The sequence below is a fragment of the Scardinius erythrophthalmus genome, assembly GCF_964197995.2.
Source record: "Scardinius erythrophthalmus genome assembly, chromosome: 14".
Lineage (NCBI taxonomy): Eukaryota > Metazoa > Chordata > Actinopteri > Cypriniformes > Leuciscidae > Scardinius > Scardinius erythrophthalmus.
In genome coordinates, this window is record NC_138234.1 from 21,555,684 (window position 1) to 21,576,634 (window position 20,951).

Consider the following 20,951-nt stretch of genomic DNA (forward strand, 5'->3'; position numbering starts at 1 on the left):
AATCTCTCGTCTCAGGGGGACATGATGGAGGGAAGCACGGTCATTCGAAAATACTACTGGGTTTCTACTGATACAAAGCTTAATGCTAATCAGTGAAGTATCCCTTTAAGTATTTCTCTCAAAGCGTGGCGGCAGAATGTGGCATAAGTGATGAAACCAGTTTGTTTTTTTAGTTTTAAGGTGCAGTCACATTCCCCCATGGCGAAATCCAGTCGTTTCAATTGGAATCCACGCGATCTGGAATTTTGCGAAAAATTTAGCAACAAGTTGGTCACGTAAAGTCTTGTTAACAAACAGAAAGCTGCTTGGTTTCAAAGTGACTTTTGTTTGAGTGGTGTTTCATACATCACTACCCTATTGTCAATGAATGGATCTTTTTTGCCCACAAAATTTTCCAAAAATATCCTGAAAATGTTGCTAATGTGACCTCACCTTTTAGTCATAGTTTTTGTTTTTTGAAAACAATATATTTCCTTAATTAATATGTTTAGTAACTGCCTTCAGATTTTAGTCAGTGGAAATATTTAAGTTGATTGATTAAAGTCCAAAATGAGCCCATGTATTTTATCATTTAAACTTATCATCTAACAAAAACAAGTACACTATTGTAAGAGTATTGTGAATTATTTATGCTTTAGTTCACTGTCTATGATTACTTGCACATTTACTAGTGCGTAACTTTGTTCAAGTTCTCTTATGCATTTGCAATATTATTACACAATATTATGTTTATGTTGTCTTATTAATCTCATATGTATAGGTTGCATTTCAGTGAGTTCATTAACCCTCAGGCAAAGCGCTTCAGTTTACCGTTACATATCGAATCAATCCACAACTAATCTTGTGGTGTTATTTTTGTCTACAGTATGTTTTAATTAAAACATGTCCTGCATTTTTCATCTCGTAATTATTGGCAAAACAAAACGGTAACAAACATTTGTCTTTGTCCCCCGCTGTACAGATAGCGACAGTGAGATCTATAGTGGGACAGGAGATGTATCAAAGGACTGTCCCGAGATGATTCTGGAGTCCTGGGCAGGGATCCTCAAGAGATGGTGAGACTTTTGGCTTGACTTAAAACATAGAAGTTTGTAGTATGGCCAGATTTGGAGTGCACAGTCCATATTGAACACAACTGCAGAAAACAAACTCCGTTGTGCTGCATTGACACCGTCTGTCTTCCACCTGTCAGGCAAGGAAACCTGTTAGTGCGACCAAAGGGTCTGTCTGCTCTGGTGAAGCCTGGGATCCCGGAGGCCTTACGAGCTGAAGTATGGCAGCTCCTGTCTGGCTGCCACAACGATCAGGCTTTGCTAGAGCAATACCGCATCCTCATCACCAAGGTAAGGGTGGGCAACCATTACAGCTGTTTTTTTGTTTATCCAACTAGCATACATGCGTTTCTCAACAATGCAGTCGCAAATCCACATTTAGGGTCTTTTTATTTTTTTGATCATTGCTATTTTAGTAAATGTAGCTAACGCTCAACAGCAAAGTGTACCATGGGAGGTTGCACGCATTGGTTGGTTTTGAAGTGAAATTGAAAATTGCTTTGGACCTGCTTTGGTCTTTCAAAGTGCTTTCGGCGAGGAAAGGCAGCAAGTCTGAAGAACTGCGTTTTCAAGGGTGAAATTGATGATCTTTACTTACTAGTTTCCGTTTTGTCAGCGGGATGAGCCTTTGTAGTATAGCAGGCTGTTTATTTACAAAACATATTTTCTACCCATATTGATGCTTCGCTCAGATGTTCTGATTATCTGGGAGAGGACTGTGCTTTTTTGCAAGCTACAGATTTTTTACATGTTTGAAAAGCTATTTCTTTCATGTTGTTTTTGTGGTCAGACTGGTTCTCATGCCAAGCATGGTCAGTGACTGGAACGTTCCCACACTGAACCAACAGCTGTAGACTCAGTCCGAAATGTGGATTAGAGTTGGATTGTGGTTTTAGCCACTATTTTAGTGAGAAATGTTTCCAGTAATCCAGCTCAGCTCTGATGCTTGTTATTCTCCACTTTTGTTTCTTTGTTAGTTAATTTTTATTTATTTATATAATGAAGATTAGTAAAATAAAGTCACCATGAAACGTAATATTGAGGTCTACATTTTTTTCTTGTTTGAGAAGCCGGATATACGGCACAATAGGGAAGAAAAGGCTATAGCAACTTCTGTTTAATGCCGACTTTTATAAATGTACATTGACTAATCATGATGCACATCATATATTTACATTTTACTTTGAGTGAAGAGATGGATGGGGAGATGGATAGATTGATAGATGGATATATGGGGAGAGAGAGAGAAGGATGAATAGATTATTATTAGTAAAAAAAAAAGATAAAATTGTGGTGTGGTAAATTTATCAGCAAACGAGAAAACACTCCTTCAGGTCATTTTCTGAAGCCCAAGCAGGTTTTTTTGCATTCAACAGCTAGAGCAATTCTACTTTCAAGCCTCTGATTTCCTAGGATTTGTTTCCAAATTGACTAAAATGAATGTCAAAAAACAAAATGCATTTCGAGCAGTATAATGACGGTGACCAGAGGTCAGCTGGAGGTGAGGATACTCCAGTACAACCCTGCATGACCTCATTCTGACCTGCCACAATCCATTTACTGTTTGGTCAATGGTAGAAGACCCCCCCTCCCGGCCATAATCCCCAACGCTCACCATGGCTTTTCGCATGCAACTCTTCATATAAACCCCCATGGCGCCAAGTTTTATTTTAATACTGCATCAACAACAACATTGTAGTGAGCAAAATGCTCCTTTGTATGCTGATGGAGATATTTTTTGGTTAACTTGGGTTTTTCTTTATGTGCAAGCTAATAATCATTGCTTTAGGAGCAACTCCTGAAATACAGCGCAATAATCAATGCCAGGCAACGAGAATGATGATGAACAGGCGCCATAAAATACCTCAGCAGTGCAAGAGAGTGTCAAATGGTGTGTGGGTGAAGTCAAAGAATGAATGAAAAAACAGAAAAGGAAGAGTGAGTGGAAAGATTTGGCCATGTAGCGCAAATCCCACAGTTTCTCCCGCAGCCGTTTCAGTCTGGCCTTTAACCATACACTGTACTGACTTGGGCGTTATGGGGCATGGAGAGTGTAATTGAATCATTCATTTAATTTTATGTATTCTTCACTGCAGGTCATGTCGATATAACTGTTGTGGTGCTATTTCCGTCTATCTACTTTTGGTGGGCTTTCCCCAGCAAATACTGATATATGTGATTTTTAATTGCATAATTTGTAAATGATTAATTGCAAATGTCATTGAATTGAATTTGAAATAAATTGCTTTTGAAATTAAGTTCTGATTTTTATTTATTTTTAACCATTTGAGGGAGTTTGGAGTTCAGTGCTTGGTGTTTCATCTATCTTGCCTTTTGCTTTTTTTTTCCTCATCAAAAACATGATCCTATTCTTTCTAACCTGTCTGTAATGGTGTCTGACCATTCAGTGTTTTAACACTGTTTTGAGTGTGCATTGTCCTTGCTGTGGATCAATGAAAATGCAAACCCGTGTGGTGTTTCCAAGAGCGTGAAACTGACATTTCCACAACCTTTACTTCTCTGATGCATGAGGGATTTACCAAAGGTGCTATTCTCTTGAGTCAGGCAAAAAAAATGCTTGAATCTGACAATTTTGCTTTATTTACTGACAAGAAAATAAACTCTTGATGACATTATTGGAAATAAATATCCATACTCTTCCCTAAAAGAAGGCTTAATTTTATTTTATTCAAAATATGCACTTGTCTTAATGATTCTACAGTCTACAAGATTTATTTGGTCTGTATGATACTTTTAAGAAATTTAAAAAAATAAGTAAAATTATTGTGTTTTACTTATTTAATCACTTACAATTTGAAGAGGCATGTGAAAGCACAATGGTAAGTCATTGTACTCAGCTGAGGCACACTGATCCTTAGGCTGGAGTAAATTGTTTGATTACAAGATTGTAACGGAGCATGAAACATCCCGACTGTCTCATGCCAAGAAGGATCCTTTCAGCCATTTAGACAAATCGCTGGGCTGCGTCCAGCATTTCGCATTAATATGAATTTTTCGACAAGACTATGTTGTACCACCTTCTATTTCAAATGGCTCGTGGGATTGATTATGTAGTCTTCACAAGCCTCCTTAAGTAGATTACAGTCTTTATGGAGCATGTAATGAAATCTTTGATGGAGGATCATTTCAATACAATATTTTTTGCATATTCTGGAATTGCAAGAATAGTTTTTGTTTGTTGAGTGCGGGTGGTTTTGTGTTGTCTAGTTTGAAAAAAATCCCAGACTTAACGTTGCATTTTTTTCTTTGGAAAATGTATAAATGTAGCTATATGATTTCCTATCACAAAGATAAAGGACCATTCACATTTACCCTTGCTTAACTCGAAATCCAGTCATTTCAGTAGGAATCCACACGATCAAGAGTTTCACTCGAATGCGAAAAAGTTCACCACGCCGGTTTCGCTGATATTCAAGTTGGTTGTGTGAATTCGCCGCACTGACCAATAGAAAGCTGCTTTGTTTGAAAGTTACTTCTGTATTTGCTATGCTTCATACATCGCTATGCTATGGACAGAAATCCGAAACTTAGCTAATGTGACTGCACCTTATTTTTAATCGCAAGCCATCTTTGCCTGTTCGTTCAATGCAAGTCTATGGGATTACAATTTTTTACAGTGTACTCAACGATTGGCCTTTGGACCAGCAAGTGAGCTGCCATTTTCCCAGTATATGAGATGTTTGAGACTTGCCCACAATGCCATCCCAGTTTCCTCCGACCAGCTGCCCCTCCCTCACAATAGACCCCTGTTCCCAGCACAGCCCGACATGTATCTTAATGCAGTCTACATCTAGTGACTGAGCTGCCATTCACTCTGGACTATAAGGCTTCTATTAGTGGCCTCATCATACGCCCGTTCCACCTCCCTGAGAATCAATAACCCTCAAACAACATCATTTCATTCTCGCAACGACACACCAGTCGCCAGTGAGAAAGCATTTTGGGCTTGTTTTTACACATGCCTCGCTTTATGGCACTGTAATGTTGAAATGGAATTTGGCCCCTATCTGCACTGTAGAGTAGATGGGGTATGCCTCCTTCATAGCGTGTGTTATCAGACTGTGTCGCCGGGGTCAGTTCATTGCTGACACAGAAATGACAGTTTGCATTACTGAGAGACATACTTCATGCAGTCGTCTCCTCTGGTCATGTGTGCAAAGGTTTGAATCACTGCATGCCTCCGGACTGACTGCCAGTTGTTTGTTCAACATTTTAAACATGAAAACTTTTTAATGCGACTATGATGTGATTATAAGGCGTAAGTGAACTTTTCGTGTCAGGTTTATGGTGATATTTTTATGCCTGTTTAGACTTCATCTGTAGCAAAAATCTTTTTTTGTCTAAAAACAACATGAAGCGGCGTTCGAAGCATATACATATATTTTTATTTATATGCAGGTTTATTTCAATTTCCAGTTTATGGGAGGTTATTTTTAAACTTTATTTTATTCATTCAGATTGATTGTATTGTGTATATTTTGAATTGGCTTTTATTTGTAATTTTTTCATTTTAATTTGAGTTTTTTTTAAATATCATTTTGTGCTTTTGTCATTTTTTTTTTTTTTTTTTATATTTTTATTTCAGTGTAAAAACTTTTTGAAATTTTTGTACTTAAGTTAAAATTATTCATATTTTATTACTGTTAGTTCCCAAAGCAACATTTACAGTTTAACTTTTTAAGTCTTAGTTTTTATATAATATTTATATTTCATTTTATTAAATCTATATTTTAATTAAGAAAAAAATATTTTAAGATTGTTAGTTATTAATAACATCACTGGAAAAGTGGACCATTATATTATTGGTGAAAAGTTTTATTCTCCACTCATGCGGGTGAAAAAGGCTTTTCAGAAAAAGCTGTCATAATTTAAAAAAAACCTATTAATTGTGGACACTAAGACTAGGGGCATTTATTAAAAATGAAATTATGATGTAAAGTGTCCAGTTTGATTTCATTACCATTGCCGTAAATTATGCCAAATCAAGTCCAGCTGTCATAGTGACCTGTACTTGTTCAGCCAGTGCGGTGATGAGAGCCAGAGTGCCCTTCCTGTCCCTGTACAGTCAGAGTCACTTGGATCAAAAGCTCAGGCACCAACAGATGAAGAGGATTATGGTCATTGTTTTCTCTAGCCTTTTCTCTTCCTTTGTGATTAATCATTTACACAGGCCTCTAGCTGCCACTTTTGTTCAGTAGTATCTTGTTCCACAAGTTATGGATCACCGTATTTATCAATTTTGCCGCCATTAATTTGAACTAAAATCATCTTAAATAATAACCAGGACTATTTTTGTTGAATAAAAACAACAAAGCTCAGTTGTAAATCTTTAACATTAACTACATAATTGTTATTAGCTGCGTTTCCATTACTCTTCAAATTGCGCTAATTGAAATTGCGAATTGAAAATGCGCCCAATGGCAACACGGCAATTGCGCACATATATCGTAAAAAGGTTTTTACGCTGGCATGAGGTGGTTTTTCAGGCAATTCGATAAAGGAATATTTAGCAAAACTGCAACTTTTCTTTTTTTTTCGCATTTACAGGTCACCTGGCGTCATTCCTCACATGATCATTCTTTACAGACGCGGTATGTTTGGACAGAAGACGAGACAGAGTTATTTATTAAACTCTTATAAAACGGTTAGTTCCAATCCTTGATTCTGATTGGTCAATAGCTCTGCTTTATTCACGATAAAACACGGCTATGACCGCTTCACCCAATGGATCTATGTATCACTACAACACCCCTAGCAACCACTCTTAGCAACTTAAACACGTGTGATCTCATTGATATTGTTCATTGAAGCTATAGTGGAGTATTGTGAGAGATCGAGAAAGCGAGTGTAAAGTTACCTGCATTCACAGTAGACATTGCATTTTCCTTCAGGTCAGTCCTATATTCATAATAAAATAATCCGTTTGAATGTCCGCGGCGATATCTTGTTCTTTTAACAGTTAACCGTTAAGGGGTTTTCTCGTGCCTATAACGTTAGTCATCTGTCAGTTGCGTCTTCCTTCTCCGTCAAAACAAGTTTGAGTCTTTTCAATATAAAAGTCTTCTCTACCTACTGACTCATTCATAAGACAGTCTTTGCTGCCATCTATTGGTGAAATAATGTATGTAACTTCTGCTGCTGTTTACGGTCAGGGACTATTTTTTTCCAGCGGAAGGAATGCTTTTAGTGATTTTACTTCATGAAAGTTGCATAGATAAATATTTTTAATATTTGTATTGTGTGGCAACCGTTTTATAAAAGCAATAAGGTACTCGAGGCAAGTGCTGTATCGTGAATAAGTAACGGCTGAAGGGCGTTGTTAGGCACGACATGAAGCGGAGTTCACGATACAGCACAGCCTCTCATAGCTTATTGCTTACATAAAAGATGAAAGAATTATGGGAATACTGAATTCAAAACAACAAAGAAATGCCACAATTTATCAAGACCTCGAAGCAGATCGCAGGGGGAAACGCCCAGAAACATCTCATACGTGGCCGTTCTTAAGTATAAGGGGCTTTCATTGCCATTTAAGCTTGGATAATACGCCTACGTCTCCTTCGATTAAAAATAATGTCTAGTGCGGTGGCTACTATATAAGTAAACCTACTAACATCCGTTGCCATGATTTTTGGAATAACTTATCGTGAGACGAAAAAATTAAGTTTTAGTCGCATAACATCTGTTAATGGAAATACCGTCATTTTGCAGTAGTTTATTATCGACATTACAAATTTGTGCAAAACTTTTGGAATATTTTCTAAAGGGAAATCTGGCCATTGTCAATTACAAGCAACCATTTAGTAATTTATGTTTAATGAATATGGAACCCTGTTTCCGCTTCCGCAACTCCCATTGAGATGAATAGGGATGCTAAAGGATTGCTTTCTCTGGGAATTATAGACATCATTGAGTGCAGTCTGTAAGGACAAAGTTGCATAAGTGTTGTCTATTTATTTTCAGTTTTCCAGACACGTTTTTTTGTCATCACATTCAGTTCAGGACTGCAAGCTCACAACTCTGCTAGAATATGAAATTGTTTTGCCACGGGGCTTGAACATTTAGCAGCAGTGCAGCTGTGCAGGAAACATTGGCTGTCATTCTCGTAATCCCTTTGTATTTTATGAGCTCCTCTTGTTGTAGTTATGTCTAGCAAACTTGTCAGTAAATCTGCTGAAGATCTGAATTTGTGATTGTGTTAGAGAAGACTCGGGCGATGATATCCTTCCAGGGGAATGATGACTCCCCCCTCGCAGAGTCTCATAATTTGTTTGTTGCACCATGTCAGCTGCTGTGAGGGAGGGTCCTGGCTAACTGAAATGCCTGGCAACTGTAACCAAGGGGCAGGCATTGCTGCGCTTGGGCACTGGTCTGTGTAAGTGACTTGAAGCAGGAAGGAAAATGAGAACGAGGGATAATAAAACAGGGAGCTGTAGGAGATAAAAAGGGAGAGATGGAAGTCTGTGATTATTTTTGAATGGGGAAACCTCTTCAGGGTGTGCAGGAAGAGGAGGATAATGAGAAAAGGGAGAGAACATTGGAAAGAAGGAAAGAGAGAGAGCAGTGTGCTGTGAGGTGTTGTGTGAGAAAGAAGACCTCAGGTGCCGTCAAAAGGGGAGGGAGGAGAGTTGGAGAGATGGTGAGAGGGGAAAGGAGGGAGGGAGCAAATGTGATCGAGAGGCACAGTGGAAGAGAGAGCGAGACTGCGAAGGGGGAGAGGAGAGCCACTGTGAGCCACTCAGCATCTCTGAGCACCAGCAGTGAGGGGCTGCTCTCTCTTCATCGGCTCATTTCTGCTTTGCCGCACGGTTTGGAATAGATCTGTTCAAATTCGTACCGTTCTTACCTTTTTTACTGGCCTCAATTTTGAATTATTTATTTCAAAGTGCGTTTTGCACTCCGTACGCTCGGCGGGAACTGCTGTCAACCTGCTTTGCCTCGCAGGTCGCAGAGAGCTGACAAGGACAGGAACGGTACGCAGATTTTCCACTTTTGTTAAAGGACTGAGTGTTTCAAAGGAGACTTTCTTACGGAATGTGCAGGGTCGCAAGTTGGTGAAGAGATGACGAGGTCTACCTCAGAAAGAAAAAAGCTGGGCATGTACAACTAATCAGATGCAGAGACTGGCATGCCATGTGATGTGCACAGCTTTGAACGGAACGGTGGATGGAAACTGAGAACATGTGGAATGCAGACAGGATGCCCAGAGCATGCTGTCCTGACGCTATGTGAGGAGACATCTTCATGTAAGCAGCTATATACCTCTTTCGGAAAACACAGGTCTCCCCTTTTTTTAATGTGCCCTGCTTTTATCCGATATGCATGGTGAAGTTCATGAAAAGTAATTGGATTGGGAGCAAAGAAGACCAAAGCCTTCGCTGTGGCCCCCCAGAACCTGATCTTGAAATTTTGATTAGTTCCGTTTTGCCTCGCTCAGACTCCTGCAGGCTATGAGCAGCGCTCTGTGCAGTGATAGCTCTGGCAACTCTCATATGCTGCTGTCCTGTGTTTGTCTAGAGTGTCTGTGTTTTCATTCGGACTATAGAAAGGGGGTCGATTCAGTGGCCAAGAGGTGCCTATTCCAGAAGCAAAACATGGTGCATGTTATTGTTCTGTGACAAACTAATATGATTGGAATTTTTTTGAGACATTTGCAATTCTTGAAATAGCAGTTTTGTGGGACTCAGGAGTAGGTATGACCCAAGAACTTTCTTGATATTTTTTTTTGTTACATTTATCTTATAATATGCTTAATCCTTCTTATATTGTCTTCACTGGTCACAGGAAACCGTTTGATCTTCATTTCCTTATCCAACAATCCTGCACATTTTACCCTTAAGAGGACAGCTTAAGGAATTGGTTGACTTCATTGCAGTGCTGTGGACAATTTTGCCATCCGGCCTTCAGCACAGACATGCAACCCTTTTGTGATTGTTCCTGTTTCCAGCAGCCTTAGTTTGTGGAGGAAATATCTCTGTCTGACAATTACTGAACTGCTCCCAAGCATGACTGATTTCAGAGGAGCGCTGGGCACCTTTTTTTCTTCTCCTTACGGACTATATTGATTTTTGCCAATGCTCATTTCATTGAGATCCAGCCATGTGAAAGATCGAGGTAAAGGGGAAAAGACAGAAGATTGAGTTCTGCTGGAAGAGATTACTGAGAAGGCACAGACACAGGATCACTTTGCAGGCCATCTGCACTGCATTTAGGACAGCGGAACCTTATCCAAGTGGACAAGGTCCGAGACAATGAACCAGTCGGGGCTGATCGAACCGGTCCCCACTGCGAACGGCAGCCTTAGCAGTCAATTCAGCGTGTCCCTAAACCACTCCTGCCCCCTAAGCTGGGCACAGAATAAAGCTGTGGAGGCTTGCGTCTTAGAGACTGCGGTCATTGTGTTGCTGACTGTACTCATCATCGCCGGGAATTTGACTGTGATCTTTGTGTTTCATTGCGCCCCATTGTTACACCACTACACCACCAGCTACTTCATCCAGACTATGGCGTATGCGGATCTGTTGGTGGGGCTAAGTTGCTTGGTTCCCACCCTTTCGCTGCTCCATTACCCAGCTGGTATCCAAGAGCCAATCACCTGTCAGGTGTTCAGCTACGTCATCTCTGTGCTCAAGAGTGTTTCAATGGCTTGTTTGGCTTGCATTAGCATGGACCGCTATCTGGCTATTACCAAACCCCTCTCCTACAACCAACTGGTAACACCCTGCCGTCTTCGCTGCTGCATTATACTCATATGGATCTACTCTTGCATGGTGTTTCTCCCTTCTTTTTTTGGCTGGGGTAAGCCAGGGTACCATGGGGATATCTTTGAATGGTGTGCCCACTCTTGGCCAACATCTGCTCTCTTCACTGGCTTTGTTGTTTGCCTGCTGTACGCCCCTGCAGCCCTAGTAGTCTGTTTCACCTACTTCCACATCTTCCGCATCTGCCAGCAGCACAATCGAGAGATCAGAGAGCGTCGAGCACGCTTTCCCAGTCAGGAGATGGAAACTGCCGAAGGCGGCAACCAAGCAGGTCATGGGCCAGACCGACGGTATGCTATGGTGCTTTTTCGCATCACCAGTGTCTTCTACATGTTGTGGCTCCCCTACATTTTCTATTTCCTTCTTGAGAGCTCCCATGTGCTGGACAGTCCTGCCCTTTCCTTTGTGACCACCTGGTTAGCAATTAGCAACAGCTTCTGCAACTGCGTCATTTATAGCCTTTCCAACAGTGTATTCCGGCTGGGAATGCGTAGACTCTCGCAGACGCTCTGCTCCTCCTGCTCTTTCAGCCCCTGCACTCATGATGACAAGGACTTTAGCGAGCCAAAGCCGAGGAAGAGAGCCAACTCCTGCTCCATCTGAAGATCTGCAGAGGGTTGCTTGGATCAGTCTTAAGCTCCTAAATGTTGTTGCAAAGGATTTGGCCCAGATTTTAATGTAATTGTGACTTGTATTGAAACTTGGTAGCTTCTTATACAGAGATTATGAAGAAACTATCCACAGTGAGGATGAAGTTGTCTAGTAGTCATGTGATCTACATTTCTTGTAAATATTAAGATGACACCTGCCTTGGTCCTGTAAATACCATTGAATGGTCACGGGCCACAACCTGTTTGACAATAGAGATATGCAGTTTAGAGCGTTTGGGAGCAAAATATTAACAAGACAAAGCCAGGGGGTGGGTTCAAAGCTCTTGCTTGTGCTAGCTCTTTCTAAATATCGAGCACACTTTTTAGGCACATTACCCATGTTGCTGGTTTGGTTGTTTTGATATTTGTTGAGTTTTGTGTAGCAGCTGTAACTATAAAAGCAGTTGCTTTTCAAAAGAATGAGAGCTTAAAGACCTTGTTAACTAGTTAATTTTAGCAAAGGTCTTCTCCTAGTGGCTTTTATGGTACAGTGTGTCTTGAATCTAAAATAAACACAGGCAAATCATGTCAAAAGCGATGTAGCAAAGGACAAACAGCTTGGTCTGTCTTTATTTTTTCAAACTCTTCTTTCTAGATCTGATCTTTTTGTAGGAAATCTTGAAATACCACATGCGCACAATATCAACAAATGCCTGGAATAGTTGTGGACTGTAGTTTAGATCCCCAGTGGTGTAAAGCCTTAGCTGTTTGTAATTAGACCTATTTGCCTGCAGTGACCCTTTGAGAAACTTGCAACTCAGCATGTTTTATTTTTTAATTTATCTTTTTGCCAGATCAGCTTTAACTTAACTTGACGTTCACATTACCTTGAGCCGAGGTTTTTTTCCACTCACTTTAATGTATGAATGTCCAAAACATATATATTTTTTTTGTTTCAAGTCTATTGATTCATTTTTCATTCAATATTTTTCATTACGTTCTTACAGTTATCTCTCTTTCTAATAAATATGTTAAGTAATTTTCTTATCAAATGGGTGATGGGAGAATTTAATTGTTTTTCACATTCAAATGCAAGTACATTTTAGAGCTGTGATCTGCAGAAAACAACATGCATACACAAATTGTGTTGTTTTGTTTTTACATTATTCTGTTTTGTAAGATTATTTTATACATTCCAATTCCAATTTTATTTTACATTCCAATTCTTTTCCGCACAGTTATGTGGCTGTCTCTGAAGCATAATACTTACTGTCATATTGGTTTCTGCAATGAATAATGGTGGTTTAATAAAAAACTGCTCCTGCATTTTTTTTGGTGCATATTTCAGTTTGTTTATGCCTGTAAACATTTATTTGCTGGTTGATGTTACAGCCCTGTACTTGCTAAACTTCCCAGCTCTAAAAAAAACAATACAACTAGGCTAGTTGATGTGCAGTAGATGAAATGAAGAAAAGAAAAATATAATAAGAATAGAAATTAAATGGTGAGGGTGTTATTTTTTAATTAAGAACTTAGAGTAAATTGACTATTTATTTATTTTTCAACATCCAATGGATGTGAAACTGATGAACTAGCAGTATATTCCTGTATTTATTTTGCTGATGAACCTATGATGTCTCTGTCCAATTTTTTTCTGATTATGAAACAAAAGAATAAAAATACAATATATATATTTTTTTAGTTCAGAGATTTTGTTTTTGTTTTTTTTGTGAAGCACTTTGGTTTTGCTGTCGCTGCCAGTACAATAAACTTGAACAGTGAACACTGATTTGCGATGACTGCATCTTTTGGCTGTAGTTAATCTGGATTTCACGTCAATAAAATTAAATTTTATCACTTCTCATTCTCTTCTCATTCTCATTTCTCTCTAATGCACAACTTTCTTGATTTCAGCATGGTAAAAAGATCCTGATTCCTTCTACATCTCAACGTATGTCGACCAACTGTGTAATGTTTCCAGAGCTGTCTGTAGAGGCTGGTCAGAGTTTAAGTTGCCCATGTCCTCTAAGGCTTCAGGGCAAACCGATCCCAGCGCAGCGGCCCCAGACTGCACACACAGCAGGGCTGGCACTCGGCGGCTGCCTCTAAAAAGGTTACAGCTCCCTTCAGAAGGGAAATTACACATGTGCAGTTAGAGCGAGGGGGAAAATGAAGTGACCTTTTTGAAATCTAATGAGCACATCAAATGTTTCCATGATCATGGGAGGCTTTGGACCTTGGCACCAGCTTGAATAAAACATGAGTGCTCTCAGCGGTCACTAACAGTACGTCTCATTCCACTTGCTTACACTTGTTATGTGACCTTAAAATGCGTACAACATGCTTCTTGTATCTTTATCGTTACTCAACCCAAATACCTTTTCCTCTTTTGATTTGAAATGACAATTTCATATCTGTGGATACCAGACTGAGGTCTCATTTAAAAGCAGTGTCACTATTGCTGTGGGAGATTTGAGAGCCTAGCGCATCTTAATGGCCGTGTGAATCGATGTTTGGCCAGCACAGTTGCTCCGGGGCACTGGCCTTTGCCGACATTGAAGGTAATGTATGCCTCGTCACAGACGCTGACAAAAAAAGGCTCGTTTTTTTTGGCAAATGTGTTGTTTCAGGTCTTTTTGTAGCTTTATTTTTGGCTTGACACAAAATAGAAGACTGTTATAAGTTAATTATTGGCATTTTTTGTACTGTCGCTTGGTTTCTATTCTTTGCTGTCAGCTTACACAGTTGTTTGAAATGTATTTAATTCTAGCACATTTGTGGTAAAATACATTTTCTTGAAGCTAATGCTGTAAATTATATATACTCCTACGCTGAATGAGTTGTATGTTCATTTGTGCGAATTGGACTACACTGCTCATGCTCAGTGCGTGCAGCCTGCGAGAAAAGACACCATTCATCGCAATATTTTATTGTACACACACTTTTTATCTTATATTCAGTTTATCTGATTGATGCAGAAAATGCCTCCATTGAGAAAAGATGCAATTGTTCAAATTTAAGAATCAATATTGAGATTGTTCAAATGAAGATGCAAATAATTTGATGTTTTTATGCAGCCCTAGAAATAATGTGTACGTTTATACCAATGCAGTTTGTACACCTATTTGAAATGAGGCAGGAGCACAAGTTGGTTTGGTGTTGTGTGGTTCTTCATGTTTCAGGGTCTCATTATGGCTCCTCTCTTTTCGAGACTCTTGCTGATGCAGCCTGCACAAGAAAGCCTAATGTCAGCGAGATGCTGGCGCAGGTTGAGCTGAGGATAACAGTGCTGGACCCTGTAATGTATTTTTAGACTGCACACGGTCATGCTTCTGTCATGCCCCTTACCTTTTTTATTGTACTTTTAGAAGAAGATTTGAGGTTAGGTGCTAAAAGCAAAACAGGCTTTATATTATCCTCATGATGTGCAAAAGCACATATTTACAAAATGCTATATGCTGTTCCTTTTTGTGTTTAGCGTGTTACTTTTAAGACTTTGTGTCTTGGCAAACTTATATATATATATATATATATATATATATATAAAAATATATATATATATACATATATATTTTACTAACAGGTTAAGTAAATATAATGAATAAGCTAATATAGTGCTTATACGAAATGCTTCTCTCTAGAGTTAATTTCATTAGCGAACTAACCTGCTGTTGGCACTAAATGCCTGAGGTAATTGCAATGTTACGTGAGATATTATTCTCAAGCTGTTTTTTTTAAATATCTTTCTGCAGTTGAAACACTGGTTGAGAGATGTAAACATATCTATCGATCGATCGTCTTTTCTTCTGCACTTTTTACTGGTAGCAAACAGCGTTACATTACTGCGCGCTCCCCCCTCTGGATTGTAGTGTGGCTCGCCTGTGACTGAATGTATTCGTCGTGCGACTGCATGCACCAATCCGTGAAGTCTGTACTGTACTGTTCGGGATAAATGCATGTACCGTTACACAGCTAATATATGTATATCTTTCAGGGGCGTGCGGTCCATATGAGCTGCGAATGCTCTGCATACCCAAGCCATTTGTGTATTCGCTAATTAGTATTAACACTAAATGACCATAAATTTCCTTATTTAAAGTGTACCATAAAGCTTACATGATAAGATTTTGGTAATATGTACGTACGTCTGTCATTTCTTTATTTGCGAAAAGATGGTTATTTTCTTCAAATGTTGCCAGTTACGGAGGGTTTCGGTAAGCGGATCCACTTTGGCGCCTACACACTGTTGTTATGTATCGTCCGCGAGTCGTTTGCCCAAGCGGTGCTTTAGGAAAATGTATTTTTTACCAAAACTTATAAACTGTTAAAGACAGACCTACTGTAAGAAAACCTACTGTAACTATCCAAAGTTGTTAATCGATAGTCTATGCATTTATTAAAGTCATTAATTAGCATTTTTATAGTTATTAATTAAATTTTATGTGTATTTTATTTATAATAGGCTACTAATATTTATCATATGATATTTTTTAAAATTCGTAATAAACAAAATACTTCGGCATACATTTAAATTGCCACCTGCCATGGTTTTTCTTATTTGTCGTCCCTGATTTAGACCTTTTATACCATTTTACCGCTGGCAATATCATATAATGTAATGTAATGTACATATTAAATATGCAGTTACTGTTCAAAATCACGTCTATCACACTTGTTTGCTGTGGAGTCTTATGTTAAGTAGCATTTGCCTGTAAGAGTGAACAATTTCGTGATTTCTCTTGATGTTGCTTCTTTTCTCGTATACTTGAAGACATTTGGTTCACCCTGCCAGTCTTTCATCCATATTCATGGACACAACTGAGTGGAGCTTACCGTCCAGGCCTGTGAATATTTATGAAAATCCTTTGCGTGCCATATTATGAATTCCTTTTAATATTAATCTGTGCTGCCACACAGCTTCAAGAGGCATTCTCCTCCATCAAAAGGATCTGAGTTGCACGACGGTGAGCGGGAGGAACACCTGGCCCTTTCTGTCGCTAATCAAAGGTGAAGCACTCGCGCATCCGCATTGGACACAATGCTAATCACCATTGTCTCTGGACCTAATGACTGTTTATTAGAGCTTCTCTCTCTTCACATTCTCTAAGTGGGATATTGGTACTTGTGGTGTAAAGTGAGTGTTTAAAAGGATACCTAACCCACCCAGGCACTCTTCACGCTGTCATCTGTGGGTGGTATAGGTTAGTGGTTAGATCTGTGGCAGTAACTGTTAAAGTAAAGGTTGTGGGTTGTAACCCCAAAAGGAACATTCTATGAAAGTTTGTCATTGTACTTCTAGGCAAGAAACTTTGTTTAATGTAGTGTTGCACTGCATTGAAAATCGAATACTTCCCTACTATATCGTATGCGAAATACAGTACAGCAAAAGAGTAGTATGTCCAAATACACAGTATTTAAAAAAAAGGGTGAGTAATTAATTACAGGATTTTCATTTTTGGGTGAACCATCCCTTTAAACTGACAGCGTTATAGCCATCCCTGGTCCTCACATAATAGTTTGCTCTCAGTTCTTTTCCCAGTTGCATTAACCAAAGAAAATCTCTTCCCTTCGTTAACCCTACCCAGATTAATCTGTACATCTGTAATGAAGCTGCCTAATGTTTTTTGATGTATTATGCAATACAGCGCAAAGATCCCACACTTAGCAGACGATTAGCGATATAGCCGTGAGGTCTGAGGATTCTCTGACTCTGTACTGCCGGCCCTGACCCACTCATGAGCAGCTGAATGGCCCGCGGTCTGTTGATGCTAACATTCACGGACAGCTGTCCACTCCTCACTATTAGGCTGGTCGCATGCCCATCCGAGAATACTGCCATCTGTCCTTTTGTACATGATGGAGCTCAGGAATTTTGGGAGGTTGGGGATAAGCCTTTTTGGGGGGGGGTGGTTCATGACCACGGTCTCCAAAGCTGAGATGGTTTTCCATCAGTAAGTATAATCTTGATAAGTATACATTTTGTTGCGGCGAGCTATCCAAAATTTCCATTGCATTCATCACAGATTGAAAACTTGGTAAATGTTACAGAATTGGAAGAGCAAAAGTCCATTTTTGACCTTTTTTATTTGGGCGAGAACCAAAGATATAAAGCTTTTTTAATAAACTATCTTATATTATCTTAACTTGAACTTATTGGATGAAGAACATTATAATAGTATTCTTCATCTACATGCATTCTGAATTTTGGTAAGTCAGATAAGGATATTTTGGCAGTTTATTTTAAGTCACGCAATCATGTATCCACTCATTTACCACCGCTGATTTTTTTTAATGATATGATTTTATATTTAGTCCTCCTGGATTTGCACACAAGTTTGTATCTGTGTCCCCAGTGATCTCTGTTTGGTCACATTTTTCGTGTTTACAGGACTTAACAATAAGGATGGAAAATATTAGAATATTATTTATGTAAGGGAAACAAACGCCAAATTTTCACCAAGATAATACTATCTAGCTGGCTAATGTAGATGTTAGTAAGTATGAAAATGCATTGCTAAATTAATAATAATTATCTTACTCTTCTGGTAAAACAAAACAAAAAAGTTGGCAGGGCAAGTAAAAACCTGAACTAGCAGAAAAATTATTGTCGAGCCCTTGTTTATAGGGCTAATATATATTTAGCTCATACCCACTGGCTTGATGCCAGTGCCATTGCAGCTCCCGCAGGAGTGAACCCAGCTGTTGAGTCCTGGCAGCTCATGCAGACCTGCCATCCACAGCATGCAGGATCCAAACTTGGCATATCTTCACACTTACTTCCTCCATTCTCTCAGGTGAGGCCCCACCTCTGCTGGGATGCTGAACCATGTTGCTTTCCAAGGGATTTCAGATATCTCGCTCTAAATGAAATACCATGAGACATCCGTTCTGTCTCCAGCAGCGTTCTTGGAGTATCACCAGACTTCATCTGGCTGCACCACAGTGGCCACCCAAGGGAACATCGATGGACCCCCTCCTGCTTTGAGACGTGGATTAATTATAACTGAAAATGAGTGCCTAGGGGTTGCACGATATGCTAGTCGATTTCTTATCAAAACAATACTCGAGTAACTCGACTACTCGTGGTTCATGCTACTGTAAATGAAAAGACATGAAATAGTTCTTATCAATAAATATTTATTAATTCACAACCTAATGCAACAATTGCATAAGTAAACTCTCAAAACATTATAACAATGACATTACATATTTACATTTTCTTGTAACAGAGTAAAGCCAAATAAATAGCCGTTCTTGCCGCTCATAATGGATGAGAAGCGGTTGCGACGCGCATGCGGTGCGCTAGTTTTTCCAGGCGCCGATGCCTCGGCGAGATGAAAACATCTCAACTTTTTAGAATGCAGCAAGCGTTGCAATGTGGCAAAGACCAACCAATCACCTTCGGCCTTTCCGTAACATCATCGAAAGCTCGGCCGAACAGCTGATCATAGCTGTACTGGGCGGGTTTTTATTTCTCATCTCCATAAATATATCTAGTAGTAAAGCTAATGCAAGGGCTAGAAATCAGTCAATCCTTTGCTGATACTTCTTCGTCATCATGGAGAGCGCAGTTCATGGCTGCATAGCAACGACAGACGCCATGGGAGCGCAGGACACAGCCGCGCTTTCCACGCGCTATGTGAACGGCCCCTTACAGAGTTGGCAAATTACCATATTTTTGTCATCCTTAATGAAATACTTCTACACATGTGATGTGTGGTGTCTGTTGGTGACGTTCGCTAATTTTAATTAATTTATGGTTAATGCACCCTCGAGTAGTCGATTATTTCCAACAGCGCCGACTAGTGGTTGAAGTTGGAACTCGACTAGTCTATGCAAGCCCTAGCCTAGACATTATGTTCTCACGTGCAGTGCCCTTTTCCTCTCCCATCTCTTTGGATATGGGACTTTTAGGTGGTTGTTGCTCGACTATTACGACATCTGGTGCCACAGTGCAGGCAAGAGAGCTCCAGATGTTCCTGTGAACGATAAGGGAGAGGAAGAAAGGAGGTGGTGGAGTTGGAGGGTAATGGAAGAGCATCTATTTTAGGCAAGGAGATTCTGTGCTGCACACTTGTGAATCAATGATGTGATTGCTATTATTGTTCTACATTGTATTTATAAAAAAAAACTAAAATATATTAGGTAAAATATATATAATATAATTTAGGAAATGTACATTTTGCGATATGCATATAGCAGTGTCTTCGATGACAACGATGTCTGAATGATTTTAATAGGGTAAGTCAGTTTAGGTCAACGCATATAGCAGAGAATAGACTGGGCATACGACTTACGTTTGACTTGCTTGATGTAAAAAAAAAAAGTTATTAAGTGCAATAAGCTGCGGACAACAACTTTTTGTGATTCTCTCGCCGACACCCCCCCAAGCTCATGCACGGAAAGCCTCCTCTCAGATCCCGAATTCAGTTCACTTTTGCGCCTTTTTAACCCTCGAACGGTCAGATACACACACCGTTATCTCAAAATGCCTGTCTTGCCCAGTATTCATGTAAACACAGTCGGTTATGTCTTAATTGAACAAACAGTTGGGAAAGAAAACGGATGTGTGTCAATAATCTGTACATTAGGTCTTAAAGTGACAGCAGCCTAATACAGTAAACCTGCTGTCTGTCAAACAGTAAAAGAAAACTCACTGCTCTTGACTGAATTACTTTTGTAGCTTTAATATGAATCAAATGTGTATTTATTTTATGTGAATACTGCAGTGTTTTAGTTTTACATTTGATTATTCGGTTTCTGTATTGTTTCTTTCTTGAATGCTACTGTTAAATAGATTTAATGTAGGCCTACCTGAAAAAACTGGTGTATATAACTATATATTGCCAAGTTGAGCAAAGAGTTGTTGGTATTTAAATAGTTTTGTTTGTTTAAATTGTTTGTTTAAATTGACATTACTTTTTGTGTAATGCTAAACCACTGCTGTTCAGTTTCAGTTGTAGTGATGCTTTCTTTTCCCAGAAAGAATGTGAAAAATATATTGGTTACATCATTTTACGTTTTTAAATGTATATTTAAATATAATTTAAATGGATTTTACTCACTAATTATCTAATTATTTAACAAGTTGCAGCCCCAATCATTATAGACTATGATTCAATATAAATTGCATTTTTTAATTCAAATTAATTTATAATTTATTTATAATATATTTCAATTGGAACTCATAATAGACTAAGATTATTTTTTGACTACAGAAATGCATTTTATATATTTAAATACATTTTTCAAAGTAAAAATATAAACAAACATGTTGTTAAAATAAATTTTCAGTATGACCCATGTGTGAGCTAAGCCTAAAACGAAAACTGTTTCCGCGTCTCCGTTGAATGGATTGGTTGGAGAGCGCTTGCAGAATCCTGGCGCTTGAATATCAAAACTCTAGTTCTGTGCCAGTCTATTTTTGGATATATTTGAATATTAATAATTCCGGGTTGCAAATTCTTCAAATAAGTCCTGTGTGGAGGGGAGAACACAGTCGTCTTACATTGTCATGGAAACCACGA

The 20,951-nt window shown here is 39.0% G+C and overlaps 2 protein-coding genes across 3 annotated transcripts in view; both read left to right on the forward strand.

The window, feature by feature from the left end:
• rabgap1l (RAB GTPase activating protein 1-like) overlaps positions 1 to 20,951 on the forward strand; it is a gene marked incomplete at its 5' end in the record, with an annotated part of 80,878 nt that overhangs the window by 19,128 nt on the left and 40,799 nt on the right. For both annotated transcript variants that reach the window (XM_081385334.1, XM_081385335.1), the window contains 2 exons: positions 962 to 1,055; positions 1,193 to 1,343. In XM_081385334.1, coding sequence (XP_081241460.1) covers positions 962 to 1,055; positions 1,193 to 1,343 — 245 coding nt within the window. The remainder of the gene's footprint in view (positions 1 to 961; positions 1,056 to 1,192; positions 1,344 to 20,951) is intronic.
• On the forward strand, positions 9,910 to 12,927 carry gpr52 (G protein-coupled receptor 52). Its single transcript, XM_081384387.1, has one exon. It carries the CDS (start codon positions 10,325 to 10,327, stop codon positions 11,435 to 11,437), a length of 1,113 nt encoding a protein of 370 aa, XP_081240513.1. The 5' UTR covers positions 9,910 to 10,324; the 3' UTR covers positions 11,438 to 12,927.